The sequence below is a fragment of the Rosa rugosa genome, chromosome 3 (genome assembly GCF_958449725.1).
Source record: "Rosa rugosa chromosome 3, drRosRugo1.1, whole genome shotgun sequence".
In the NCBI taxonomy this organism is placed as follows: domain Eukaryota; kingdom Viridiplantae; phylum Streptophyta; class Magnoliopsida; order Rosales; family Rosaceae; genus Rosa; species Rosa rugosa.
This window is the reverse complement of record NC_084822.1, coordinates 36217498-36231076: the sequence shown is the minus strand read 5'-3', so window position 1 is coordinate 36231076 and position 13579 is coordinate 36217498. Positions and strand designations below refer to the sequence as shown.

The 13579-nt window shown below is 39.7% G+C and overlaps 2 protein-coding genes across 2 annotated transcripts; one reads left to right on the top strand and one right to left on the bottom strand.

The window, feature by feature from the left end:
• Positions 1-972: 972 nt before the first annotated feature.
• LOC133737663 (uncharacterized) lies at positions 973-1437 on the top strand. Its single transcript, XM_062165175.1, has one exon. The coding sequence runs from the start codon at positions 973-975 to the stop codon at positions 1435-1437; it is 465 nt and encodes a 154-aa protein (XP_062021159.1).
• A 5838-nt stretch (positions 1438-7275) lies between these two features.
• On the bottom strand, positions 7276-13477 carry LOC133736659 (disease resistance protein At4g27190-like). Its single transcript, XM_062164237.1, has 4 exons — positions 13369-13477; positions 9911-12797; positions 7811-8595; positions 7276-7696 (listed from the first exon to the last, which is right to left on the bottom strand). Exon 2 carries the CDS (start codon positions 12784-12786, stop codon positions 10087-10089), a length of 2700 nt encoding a protein of 899 aa, XP_062020221.1. The 5' UTR covers positions 12787-12797; positions 13369-13477; the 3' UTR covers positions 7276-7696; positions 7811-8595; positions 9911-10086.
• Positions 13478-13579: the final 102 nt, after the last annotated feature.

Below are 13579 nucleotides of genomic sequence, written 5' to 3'. Positions count from 1 at the left end.
CATAAAAATTAAAAAATATAATGTAAAATCATAAAATACTTGAAAGGGCTAAAATTTAGCCATGTCGATGGTTCACTTGTTCATGAATAAAGAATAATATTTATGAGGGCTAAATTATAGTCATAGCCCCAATATAGCTCTCCTACTGAAGATGACCTAAGTCATGGAGATCCTAGATCCTAATCCGAATATTTGAAACCTTGCTAAGGACCTGATTGCCATAGTTAGATTCCAACCCAAACTCTTGCTCAGAAACCAACATACCATCTGAATTCGTTGTAGGACACGACCTTATCACTATTTAATTTTCTAGGTTTTGCCATCACCATTTTCAAAATATTGCACAATAAAAGACTTTTTCTAGTTTAATACGGTAGTCTCAAGTTAGTAATTAGTGCATTATTAACTTCACAAATGTGCTAAATATTGTATCATATGTCTTACTAATGTCCGGTTCTAATTGAGGAGTTAACCGAGCACTCGCTATATTTAATAAAGGTATTCATGGACCCAGAAATCTTTAAATTTAGATTTTAAGAATAGTACTAATTGATGACTCCAGCTAAATTAAACCTGTTCTCCATTTTAAGAACCCTATTCCAATTAGCACTTCAACCCCCAAATAAAGAACCCTATTTTAATTAGCACTTAACCCCCAAATCAAGACCCCCCCCCCCCCCCACGCAAACATATCGCGAGAATGAACCTATAAACTCCCGTGCTTCCGAGAAAACACGCCCTCCCTCTGTCCTGTCTTCCATCACAGAGGAGAAAATGCTGTAAATCGCAGAATTCAGAATTCAGAAGAAGAAATGGACCCCACCAGAACCCAAGCCCCACAACTCGAATACGAATAAGAACAGCCTGTGATGGAGGAGCTCTGATCACAACACCTCACCACCCCCTCCTCACACATAAACACCACCAAACCCATTTCCCTCCCTTCATTCTCTCTTCTCCTCCATCTTCATCATGAGCTCCATTGTTCAGAGCCTCCAGAAGAGAATGCCCACAAACCAGGGCGCCCTACCCGTCTCCCAGCAGGGCTCCGGCCTCGACCAGGCTCCTGCTCTCCGGCGAAGGCTGTCGTCCCTCTCCCTCAAGCTCCAGCCCATCTCCTCCCCGGCCACCACCTGGGCCCTGCAGCGGTCCAAGTCCGTCTCCGCCATGGGCGAGTACGCCGGCGGGTCCATTAAGAGATGGTGGGACTGGGGCTGGACTTGGGTCCTCTCCAGAAAGCCCATCTTTGCTCAGGATCTGGAGATGAACGAGGAGGAGACCAAGATTCTCGGCTCCGACAACAGAGGCAGCTGGCGACATGTCTTCTTCAAAGTCCGGTCCGAGCTCCGGAAGCTCGTGAGCTCCGACAACGTCACCACTCTTCCTCAAACTTACAGGCCCTACAACTCGTTGAACTACCCCAAAACGAAGAAGTGAAGATCGGAATAAGGTTGCTATGTTCTTGTTCGGAAATCCAGAATGAATGAAGAAGATTGATTATATGATTGTAATTAGATGATATCTTTTCTTGTTCTATTATGTGTCTATGTGGGGGCTTGTTATAGAACTAGCTACTTGCTGCTTTGGTCGTTGCTCGTCGGGTCGGATCGGATCGAAATCCTCTTGGATTCTCTGCAATTTTTTTTGTCGGTGCGGGTCTCGGGATCCGGAAGAAACGAGTTCTGGTCGTCCGCGCCGGTGATGATCCAACCGAAGGAAATTGCAGGGTTTTGCTGGTGCTTATTATCATCTTCTTAATTAGATTTAGACAGCATTTCATTCATTAGTAAATACCGATTTATTATGATTGTTATTATTTTTAATTTTTTTGGATTAAAGGCAATTACTTTTGCAGACAACTCCATAATTAATTTGTATCAAATATTATGTGCTAGTTTTCTAGTGATTGTGGAATATTTATTAGCTGCTCTTTCATTCTTCTTGGAGATCTTGCTTTCAGTCCACATTTCTGAATATAATTCTTATTGCGGTGGTAGATCTAAGGTGAGGGATGCCTTGCGAGTGAAGTTAGCTTTGCCTTTCCAATTCATTGATAAGTCTTTGTAAAACCCCCAAGAAACTTTTAAAAGTGTCATGTTTCTCTTCACTCGTAACGAATTAACATGAAAAAGGAATTAAACATGAAATATTTGGGTTTACAATTTATTTCACACAGCTTATGTTTTGGAGTACTTTACGCGTGTTTTTCTTCTCCTATATCTCAAATGGGTATGTTAATTTTTTTTTTTTTCTAAATACCTTAAAAGCGTAGACAAAGCCAAAAATATAGTTGTGTTTGGCATTTCAATTATAAAAATTTGGATCGTCGGTGATGTATGTCATACATTGCCACCAAACAAATAACATCATGAACAACTTTCTGTAGACAAAGACTACGCATGAAAGTTCAATTCCGATTGTGTGTTTACACTCTCCTTGAATTCGTACCAAAATTTAGCATTGTGGGGTTGACATGTTATATGTAACTAGAGATTTTCATGACAAAATAATTGGGGTGAAGGACTAGTCCTTCTTTTTCGTTTACAGCTGAAAGCCCTGAACCTGAACCAAGTAGAAAGTGTCGGTTGTGTATAATTGGAGGGATACTTCTGTGTCCAAACACAAGATGATAAAAAGGGCAAAGAGATTATATATGTGATTTGTTTTAGTTTTGCGAGTTTGACCAAAGCATGGAAGCACATGGATCCCATGATTTGCACCGACTAAATAGTTGGAAGAGAACGAACTTATTTGAAAGTCAATTATGCTCTGATCGAGCTGCCAAATGCCAATCATCGGTTTCTTTCTTCCTTAATTAAATACTAATCTATTACGATGAGGGATTGCAGGACGGACATGCTAACCAATATGTATTGTTAATCTATCAAAACTTGTCCTGGAGGACCACATTCATAAGCTTCTATGAATCACATTTTAATAACTGAAATGGTTTGCGGTGGCCGGAAGACGAATCCACCGCACAAAGTAAGGCTCATTTTCAGTTTATTACGGTACTTTCGTAAAGTGAGGGATTGCATGCGAGGTCAAATACTCAATCTCGTTTAGATGATTCGCATTAATTCTTCATTTTCACATCTTCACTCCACAATGTTTTCCTGAAAAGAAAATAGAAAAGACAGTAACACTAATTTGGGTGTCTTTGAATTGGATGGTACCCATTAGCAATCCAAATTGCCAAAACAAAGTACGACACGTGATTGCAGGGCATACTTAACATCATTGGGTGACATCAATGCGGGTCTTGTATTCCGTAAAGCAAATTGTGAGGCAGATAGAATATCTCACATGGCTAGTTATTCTGGTGTTGATGAGCATGAGAGTAATGCTATTATTTAGGATGTACTATAATAATAGGTGTAACGCACATACTAATGCTATTATTTAGGATGTACTATAATAATAGGTGTAACGCACATACTGTAGCTCGGGAATCAAATTTTATGTTCACTTCCAGACAAAATTATCCATTAATCAAGAATAATATGGATGTAGAGGTGAGTCACTTAACTTGAATATGTTCCTCTTTTTCCATATTAAAGAAGAAAAAAGTAGAAAAAAATTAGGTTTTTTTCTTTTTTGAACATTCCTACGAGGCTACGAGGTTTGAATAATGAAATGGAGAAATCTATTCCACAAAATTAATAATGGTAGGAGGTTAGTAAAACGTGCCTCAGGCGCCTAAGAAAGTATTTCAGAAAACCCTAGATTGGGCCTCTGCCCGTTGCTTGTTGCTGCTTAGCGGTTATCCCAACACTGACAGTCACAACTGTATTTCGACGGCGCTCGCTGCTCGTGCACCCAGTCCTCTCGGCGAGGGAGGTCTCTAATTAGGCCGCTATTTCACGGCGCACTTGCATTTACACCGCTATTCGTCGGCGATTGCTCTGTTAACTATCTCGGTGGTCATGAATTCGTTCTCAGTGACACTCGTTGTCCGCATCTGGAGGATAAAGTGGTAGTGAGGAGCGAATTGGTGGCTTTTTGTTGCTTGGTGTATGTACGTCCCTCTGGTTAAACTGTTTAGTTTGCTTCGACTAGTGTTATTGCAGTGTGTAGAGGAGCAGGGTTCAGAGATTGATTTTGGTGGTTTATATGGTTTTGTTGAGGCGGACATCTGCCAAAAACCTTAGCGGTGGCGTCAGTGGCGCTATTGAGGATGAGTGTTGGCTGGGTTGCTCCTTCCTTGCTTTGGTCTTGGGCTTTTCGTCCTGGATTTAGAGTTGGGTAGGTTTGGCCCAGTCCAACATGGATAGTTTGCTAGGGTGGATGCCTACAAGACTTGATGATTGGGCTAGTTAGGCGAGTTCAGTGTCTGGAGCAGCTACATCGTTCCCCCTTCAAGCTTAGGCAACAACTTTGTATCTTGGACACTCGAATCAAGGAGTCGAACACATTCTCAAGTGTAGTATCGATACACTATTTACTATCTAGTGTCAATAGTTAGGTGAAGCCTATCAGTGACTTTTGACAAACATCTGATTTGTTAAAGGCGAAAGTCCTTCCTCAAGGAAACTGAAAAATTTCACCTAGAGTTATCACTCTAGGTCTGCAGTCGTGAGAAGAAGTCAGGAAGTGTTAGGTACAAGTCCAAGACCTGGCAAAATTACACCAACAGGTGTTGGCACGCCCGCAAATCAAGCACAACAAGAGACATCAACAGCGACCAAAAGGGACAGTTAACAGTGCAAATTACAAAAGAAGACCCACCTAGGCGGCTAGGCCAACTAAGACAAAACTGAAATAAAGGCCCAACATGGCAACTTAGGCCATCACCTTGTAGAGAAATTCTTAGGTGGGGGTTTCCCACCACGCGGCTTTAAGGCCATCCAATCAGAACAAAGAAATTTTTTTCTCTCTTCTGAAAATGCCCCTGTTCCTTAAATATACAATATCCAAAAGACCCCCTGCTAGGCCGTGATTGGTCTGCCGCATATGCCACGTGGTGCGGGTGCCCCACGCAAGTCTCTCTCCACCTTGTAATCCAAAGGAATACTAAGCCATCACTGCCTGCAATTTTATTGATACAATAAAAAATATAACCACAAAAACCTTATTTAATGCAATCCAAAGCCAATCAGGTCGTTCCTGTTTGGACCCAAAATGAACATTTTGGCCTGACAAGGCACGTCTTGGAGAAATTGAGCCAATGTCAGTGGCTCAAGCTATATATTGTCGACAAGTTCGAAATATATATTTAGAGGCTAAATAAAGCCTATTATGGAAGAATGGAAGCATGTAAACATGAAAAGTCAACTTTAGCACATTTTCCTACTTCGGCTAGGAGAAACCGAGCTAAACAAGGAAGGAGGGGCGGCCGCCTGACCAAATGAACTTGAAATGAGCTGAAACTCTGCAGATCCATTCTAGACAGCCCAAGGATCATTTTTTATGAAGAGTGCAAGAGCTTTTTTTGAGTGGAAGGCCTTCAAACAATCAGCCCAATTTTCTACAGAAGCAAAACTGGAAAACTGGACCTGTAAGAGGTCCAGCAGCATTTTCGGCCCAACCACATGGAATAAAAATCTGAAAATTTGTCAGGATGATCTACACTCATAGTGGAACATTTCATATGAAGAAGTCGAAGGCATATAATGAAGTCTTGTTGGAGAAATAATTGAAGGAATAAAGGGGCAGAAACTGACCTAAAACCAGCTCAATATTCACATGTTCATGTTTCCTACCCACATGAAGAAAGCTAGATGCTTTTCTCTTTTTCCTTGGATATATTTTTCTTCTACAATCTCTTTAATAGATCATCACCACTTCCATGTTGCTGCACCTTCATGCTTTGCTTTCATTTCATCTTTTCTCTATCTTTTCCATATTTTACAAGTGAACTTAGATCTACTTTCATTATTTTTCTTCCACTCATCATTTCACTCTTCTTTTTCTTCCCTATATAAACACATTCTCCTCTCATTCTAAAAGACACATTCACATTCAACAACAACATCTCTAAGATGATCTAAGTTCTCTCTAGAGCAAACCTCTGTAAGAGCAACTCCTCTCCCTCTCTTTCTCTTTCTCTTACCGGTGATCACACTCCTAGTCCTAGTCTTCTCAGAAGCCGACTTTCAGTGCCACCAAACCCTCTGTCAACGTGCTTCGGTCCTAGTCTCCTCGGGAGCCGACGGTAGTGCCGCGACCACAACGGTTACAGAACCAGCCAAGCAAGGGTAACGCCCTAGCAACCCAGCCAAGCTAAAGTCACGCTTTAGCAAGTTCTCCTCACTTCCCGGTGGTTCTCGCTCTGCTCGATCTACAACATCGAGTATCGATTTGGTGATTTTCAAGAAGCTCAGCAAAAGTCCTCACCACGAGGCACAAAGAATCCCACGACGAGGTTGGTGCTCTCCTCGTCCACAATCGCTCAAAAGAAGTCAGGTCAAGGGACACCCCCAACGACCGCACCCGAACGGTGCTGGCACGCCCGCGCAGAAAAGAGACTGTTGACCAGCTGCAGTAAAATTGGAGCCAAACAGTTCCTCTGAATGAAATAATGACATGTTTACTAACTTGGAATCAGAATGGGAATGGATGGAATGATTCCGGAATAAGAGAATTCCGTCGTTTACTTACATGTAAGGGAATCAGAATGAATGTGGGTCCCGCATACTTATCAGGAATCAATTCCTGAATACTCAAGAATTCGATAACCTTAGGGGGGAGATGAGTTTAGAAATCAACCCACCCGGAATCAATTTTTTATACCAAAAATACCCTAACATAATTTCAATAACACCAAATTACCCAACCCTAGAAATATATATACTGTTGTCGACATCAGAAAACATCAATGACAAAAAAGAAACGGCTGGACTCCTTTGGTTAGTCACCGATCTTTGTCCTCTCTTCTCTGGTCTTCTCCTTCTTTCTTTTTTTCTTTCACTAATTTGGCATGATAGATATTGACCAACTTAGAAGCAAGCTTTTTTTAGAAAGAACGAAGCTAGAATTTTTATAGTTTTCCTTCAAATTTCAAAAGTCGAAAAAGGGTGTACATATTCTTGTCTGGTAATTTGCTTTTCATGATATATGATGTTTTTTCTTTCTTTTTCTGATAGGATGCGCTAGATACATTGCGGCGGCGCCGACGAGTTGTCCACCGTCTCATTGTATCGGACTTCCGGGTTGTCGATTTATGGGGTGTGTTTGAAATCATATAGCTGTCTTTTTCCCTTTTCAATTTCTAGGGGTATTTTAGTAATCGAAGTAGTTTAATTCTCATTCCTAAATGTAAGTAAACAACATCAATCGTAATCAGTTTCATTCTTATTCCGATTCCACATGGTAAGTAAACAGCGTAATGGAATTAAATTATTCTCATACCGATTCCTCTCTTCTCCCATTCCAGCTGTCTCCGATTCATGATTTATTCCGATTTCAAGTTAGTAAACGTGCCATAAAAGTTAATACACAATAACAAAAACCTCTCATCTTACAAAATAAACAAATGACACACCTTTTTTTTTTTTTTTATCACACAACTATCAATCTTATTGTCTGCTAGGTAGGCGTAAGTTCGCTTATTCAGGAATTCTTGCAAACACATGTAACAATCTCACAGTGGCCCCAAATTGTGAAATTAACAGCTCTTCTGCCAAAGGAAAAAAAAAAAAAGTAACTGCTCCAGATTCACTCCTGCACGCGCTGAAATGCAACTCTCAATCTAAATCTGAAAATTTGACACATACGACATTTTATAAGTGACACGTACATTGATACAGCAGCCCAAAAGTAGTAAAAATTACAGATGATAGTACTGAACAAAAGAATTGCAATTACGAACCTGTTAGGGATGATAGTATACATTTTATAGGGATCTTAAAATGCAGATCAGGCTTTCCTCTTACTCATGTCAAGCTCCCTGTGAATATTCTCATCAACTTTACCACTTATTTCTATTTTCATTTCCATTGATGTGATAAGCGATCCTGAACAGAATTTCTTCATTTCGGGGCAGTCCTTAATAGTTATGACTTCCATGGATGGCCAATATAAAGCACATTCTTCTCTGAAAAAACTTACGAGATTTGGTAGATTTTGAAGAGTCAAAAGTCTGAGATGGAACATGCTGTTATCCTCTGCTTCTTCACCCTCTTCTGCTGCTATTATTTCTTCCAACCTGTTGCACTCACTGATTTCTAGTTTTTCAAGGTTCACAAGACTTCTTGCAATGGAAGAACAGCACAATTTTCTCAAACTTTCACATCCATCGACGGATAAATTTGTTAGATGCTGAAAGAATTTGATCTGATTGTTTATTTGTAGTATTCCTTGATCAGGTTGGTAAATATTTGACGGTGTTTCCCTTGATCCTTCATCTTCATTGACCCTCGATCTCCTCAATTCAAAAATCTCTTGTAGCGAAGAACACTTGGACACATGTATCTTCTCCAATTTCTGCAATCTGTTTTGCATGTATGTTGGTACCAAATGTGATATTTTGTCACAATGTCTCACGTTGAGTTCTCTTAGTTCGCAGAATGAGTAGGGAGAGAGTTGGTTGTGCCATATCTCTTCAAAGTTGTGCATATGTTCAAGATACAGAAGTCTCAAGAGTGGAAAATCAACCTGCAAATACCACCTAGTCTTTAAGTACTTTTCACTGCATCAATTTCCTCTTAGGCTGCATTAGTAATAGACATCTTAAAAAACTGAACGAATTCATGGATGTAACAAATACTGTATGATTGATTCAAGGCTTTACACCATACTAATTAAGATTGTCAATGTAAAATAATGGCAATGATTTTGACACTTCATTTTTCAATATATTATATTATTTGCACTGCATATTTACAAGTGAAGTGCAAGTGTAAAACTGAAATGTCAAAATGACAAAATCATCTCCCTAAGATTATCTCTACTACTATAAATGGAAACCATTCTTTTGGTGTCAAAGGCTCTACCAAAAATTTGATTGACATATATACCCTTTGAATAAAATAAACCTTAATTCATATAAAACACATCTAAAATGTCATGATGGTAAAATATCAAAATCAAATAAAAGAATATCAAAAAAAGAAGAAAAGAGTGGGTTAGAAACACAATTTCAATTCATAAATTGTTGCATGTAGTTTCTCAACTTTTATTCACTTTTGTGACTGATATTTGAGACCAAAACGTATTAAATTTTTTACTATTACCCTGGGCATTGCACATATATGAAGCTAGTACTATTAAATAAGGGCCAAAGGCCAGGCATTTAGCTATAATTTTCTTGATCAAGTTACATTATAAACATTATAAATCGATCTTTTCTTTGTTTTGTTTTTTGGTCGACAAACATTGGGCCCGTACCAACATAGATCCACTAATGAAACATGGTGACCAGTGATAATGTACGTACCTGCAGACTGTAATTGTTAGGGCATCTCCAACAGACTAGTTAAATTCAAATTTTAGCTATATATAACTATTTTTAAAGCAAAATTCAACTCCAACAGACTAGCTATTGTTAAGTTAAATTTAGCTTTAGCTAAATTGGCTAGCTATATTTAGCTAGAGAATCATGCATAGCTAAAGCAAAAGTTATATTCCTCTCTCCTCTTTTGTCCACATGTCAGGTTATGATTGGATAAAATATAGTATATTATTTATAAATAGCTACTACTGCTAGAGCAACATTGTTAAATCAATAGCTATATTTCACAATTTTAGCTATATTTAACTACAAAATAATTCCTACTGTTGAAGATGCTCTTACATATCATTTCGACATTTACTTCCATGTAATAATCTTTTGTTTTTCAAATTTAAAGTGCCACATTCAGACCGAATATAAAAATAAAAAAACAAAAGTGCTAGACACACGTATCATCTTTTCTAAACACTCTTCAGAAATGCAATTTTACCGGAAAAGAAAAGGAAAAGGGTCGAATACCTGTTGTACATCGACGTCATTAGAGTTACTTGTTGGAGCCAAACCATTCAACCACTGACCACTGAATCGCGGAAGCGTTCTGAGTTGTAAATCTAACAATTTAGAGAAGTTGAGCTTGCAGACTTTTTTGCTACATATCCCAACGAGGCTTGGTAGTTCTGCAAGTTCCAACTGTGTCAAATTAGGGAAGTTGATCTCCCTGGGTTCTTCCGCATGATGATGTCCCGATTCTTGCCAAGCAACAATAACTTGCAACGATTGACAATCGTTAATGTTAGACTTTCCAGGCGGTCAAACTGGCTTTCTGTCTTCCAAACATGCCTTAATTCATCCGCCCGGTGTATGATTAAACGTCGTAGTGATTTAAGCGACCCCACTGGCAGTAATCCATGAAAAATCTCCTTCAGCCTCTGTGCACCATAGATCTCCAGTGAAGCCAAGACAGGAAAGACTACAGGAGTAGTTTCAGCACGAGTTAAGTCAACGAGATATTCCAGAGCATGACAGTCTTTGACCGAAAGACCCTTCAAGTTTCCACCGCACTCTGCATCTACTACATTGAAAGGGTGGGCCAAAGTTTCATTTCCTAGGTGTAGAAAATGAGTTGTCTTTAGCAACACAGAGACTTCCAGAAGAGAGCAGTCTGCGCCAAGATCTTCAAGTCTCAAGAAGTTGTCACGAGGATTTGCGGGCAATTTGTAAAGTGGTATACTGCGGAGAAACTTGGGTACACGTCTTTTATTTTTTAGTATACAGAGCCTAAATCTTTTAAGCTTAGCAAATAGATGCCTGCTGTTTTGCAGAATCTCAACAGACAGAGTGGTTTCTAAACTCGTCAACAAAGGCAACTGCAGTAGCTCCGATGAAAGTTGAATAATCCGCACATCATTCCAGTCCTCGAAGCTACCCCACAAGTTCAATTCTTCTAGTTTGGTTAAACTTGATATGACACCTGGTGAGATTTCTTGAAGTTCCGAACAATCCGCCAAATTTAGCAACTTTAGATTGCACAAGTTTTTAAATTCCTCAGGTACATGCTGTATGGAAGATCCACCTAGGCGGAGTATCGTGAGTGTCCGTCGGTCCCCAATCATAAAAATTGTTTCCAATTTGAGTTCTAAACCCCTTAGACACAGAGTTTGAATGTTTCTCATAAGTACCGGAAGTGATTCCAATCTTGTTCTAGACATAATAGCAAACGTTATCCATGTATAAAGACCCTTATAAGGAACTGAGATGTCCAAGACCTTAAGATCTTCCACTCCATACAATGTGCCTAGTGTGTCCACATCGGATCTCTTTTCATCATCTGTGCATGACAACAACAAAAGCTCATGAGTACTTTTATTGGCTGTCAGTGATGTACAAATGAATCCCCGGGTCCAATTCTCCGATGCCACTCCGTGTCTTATAAGAAATGTGCCTTCACTCTCAGCAGAGGCTATATGTAAGCCTACGGCACGCACCACGTCATGCATTCTTACACACTCTTCTTTGTCACTGTCCAACAATAAATAGCAACTTTTGAGTGTGTCAACCAAGGCTTCTACACGATCCCTTCCCCCTTCAACTGAATCAATTCTATGAAAGACCCCAAGACCAAATCCATGCGTCACCAAATCTTCAACACATATATTAGTGCTTTCTCGAAATATGCAACACAACAGAAAACAAGATTTGGCCTCCTCTCTTTCCAGAAAGTCGTAACTCAACCTGATTGACTGATACACGTTCTTCTTCATTCCTTGAATATCTCCCCCGAAAGGCTTTTGTAATAGTCTGAGTGCATCATTCCAGACCGCTTTCGTTTTCCGCCGTAGTGCGCTTCCCAGAGTTGAAATTGCAACTGGTAATCCATCACATTTCTCGAGTACCTGTTCTGCTATCGAACGCAGCCCGGGATCAGATTCAATGTCATCTCCAGCCATCTTCTTAAACAGACTCCATGCATCACTTTCGGGCAAAACATCAATGGGGAATTTCTTTCTATTTTCTTCCATATCATTGAATATATCTTGGTTTCGTGATGTTACCAAGATTTTACAACTGTTTAGACCACTGGGAATCCCTATTTCCCGCAAATCCAGCGTTTCCCAAACATTATCTAATACTACAAGAACTCTCTTAGCAGATAATCTATTAAATAACTTATCTGCTCTTGATTCTAAAACCTGTTCTTCAAGTTTCAGGCCCAGCAATTCTGCAATATCAGATTGAATCTTACTTATATCAGGTTTGTCATTAACAACTACCTTTGCATGCTCATCAACTAGACCCTCCTTCTTTGCTCTGATAACAACTTCTTTCACCATTGTTGTCTTGCCAATTCCGCCCATGCCGCATATGACAATCAGATTGACTTGATTCCCTTTCAGAGCTTCCATCACACCTTCAATGGTTGATTTTCTTGATTCAAAATTCATAATGTTGGATGCCTGGGAGGAGGTGGCCCCTTCATGTCTGGCAGCGAAGCCTACAACCTCAAACTTGTTATCAATGAGGCGATCGACATCCGGAGTCATCTTCTTCGCTTTCCTACTCAACGAATGCCGTATCTTCAAATTGGGGAACCAGCCATTTGAGCAGCATTCCGCCTTTGCTGTTCGCTCGTTTTCAAAACACGTATCCTTGTCTCGTAAGGTTCGATCCACCTGGTCCAACCAGATCTCAACTTCGTGAAGAATAGTCTCTGAATTCCTGGTCGCTGCTTCAATTTTTTCTGCCACGTCGCGTCTTTGGGCATTCAGCCTCTCAACTTGGTTGTTGAGACGAGCAACGTTACTCTCATAGTGAATCAGATAACCAAACTGTCGCAGAACCGGTTCAACTGTGTACTCTGCTAGTTTTCCAAGAACTGATGAAACGATAGCTTCCATTTCTTTGAAACCTTTTTTTTTTTTTTTTTGGTGTAGGGTCAGAAGTGAAACAAACGAATAATAGAAAGATCAGAAGGGAAGGAACGACACACGAAGAAATGAATCGAGGAATGATAACAAGAAGCTGAGGAGGAAAGAGAGAGGAACAACTAACGAAATCAATAAAGGTGTACACAGAACAACTGCATGGTAAGGGAGAAAAAAAACCTAGGAAAGGATGCTGTTTCTTTTTTTTTAATGAAATAATTTACAGATGAACGTGGAAGGGAATGAAAGTAATCTAAGAAGACAATCACCCTTTCTTTTCTTTTTTTGTCTCTCTTGTGTGGATAAATACAGATGCACAGGGAACAGATGAAGCAATCACAATTCACAAACACAGCAAAATGGAAGAAAGAATCAACTCAAAGTCATCTCAAGCCATAAGAAATAGTTTTTACTCGTTCTTTTTCGATTTTTCTTGACTAGAGAATACAGATCACTAGGCAGAGCAATACGAAAGACCAGAAGGGACTCGGAGCTAGGAAAGCAACATAAGAAAGTGAGATGAATAGAATTGAATTGCATGCAAGCAAGGCGTACCTCTGCCTTTCTCTGCTGAGTTTTTTCCCTAGATCAGATCCAGAAATGCAGAATCTAGACAACACCGGATATAAAGTGAGAGAGTCAGTAGTGGCGACATGATTTGATTTTAGGTGGGGCATTCAAAAGTTGAGATAATCTTAAAATTTTGAAATTCACCAAGGCAAAGTTCCTCTATCACTATCGGCGTAAAGTTTACCATCCTACTCAA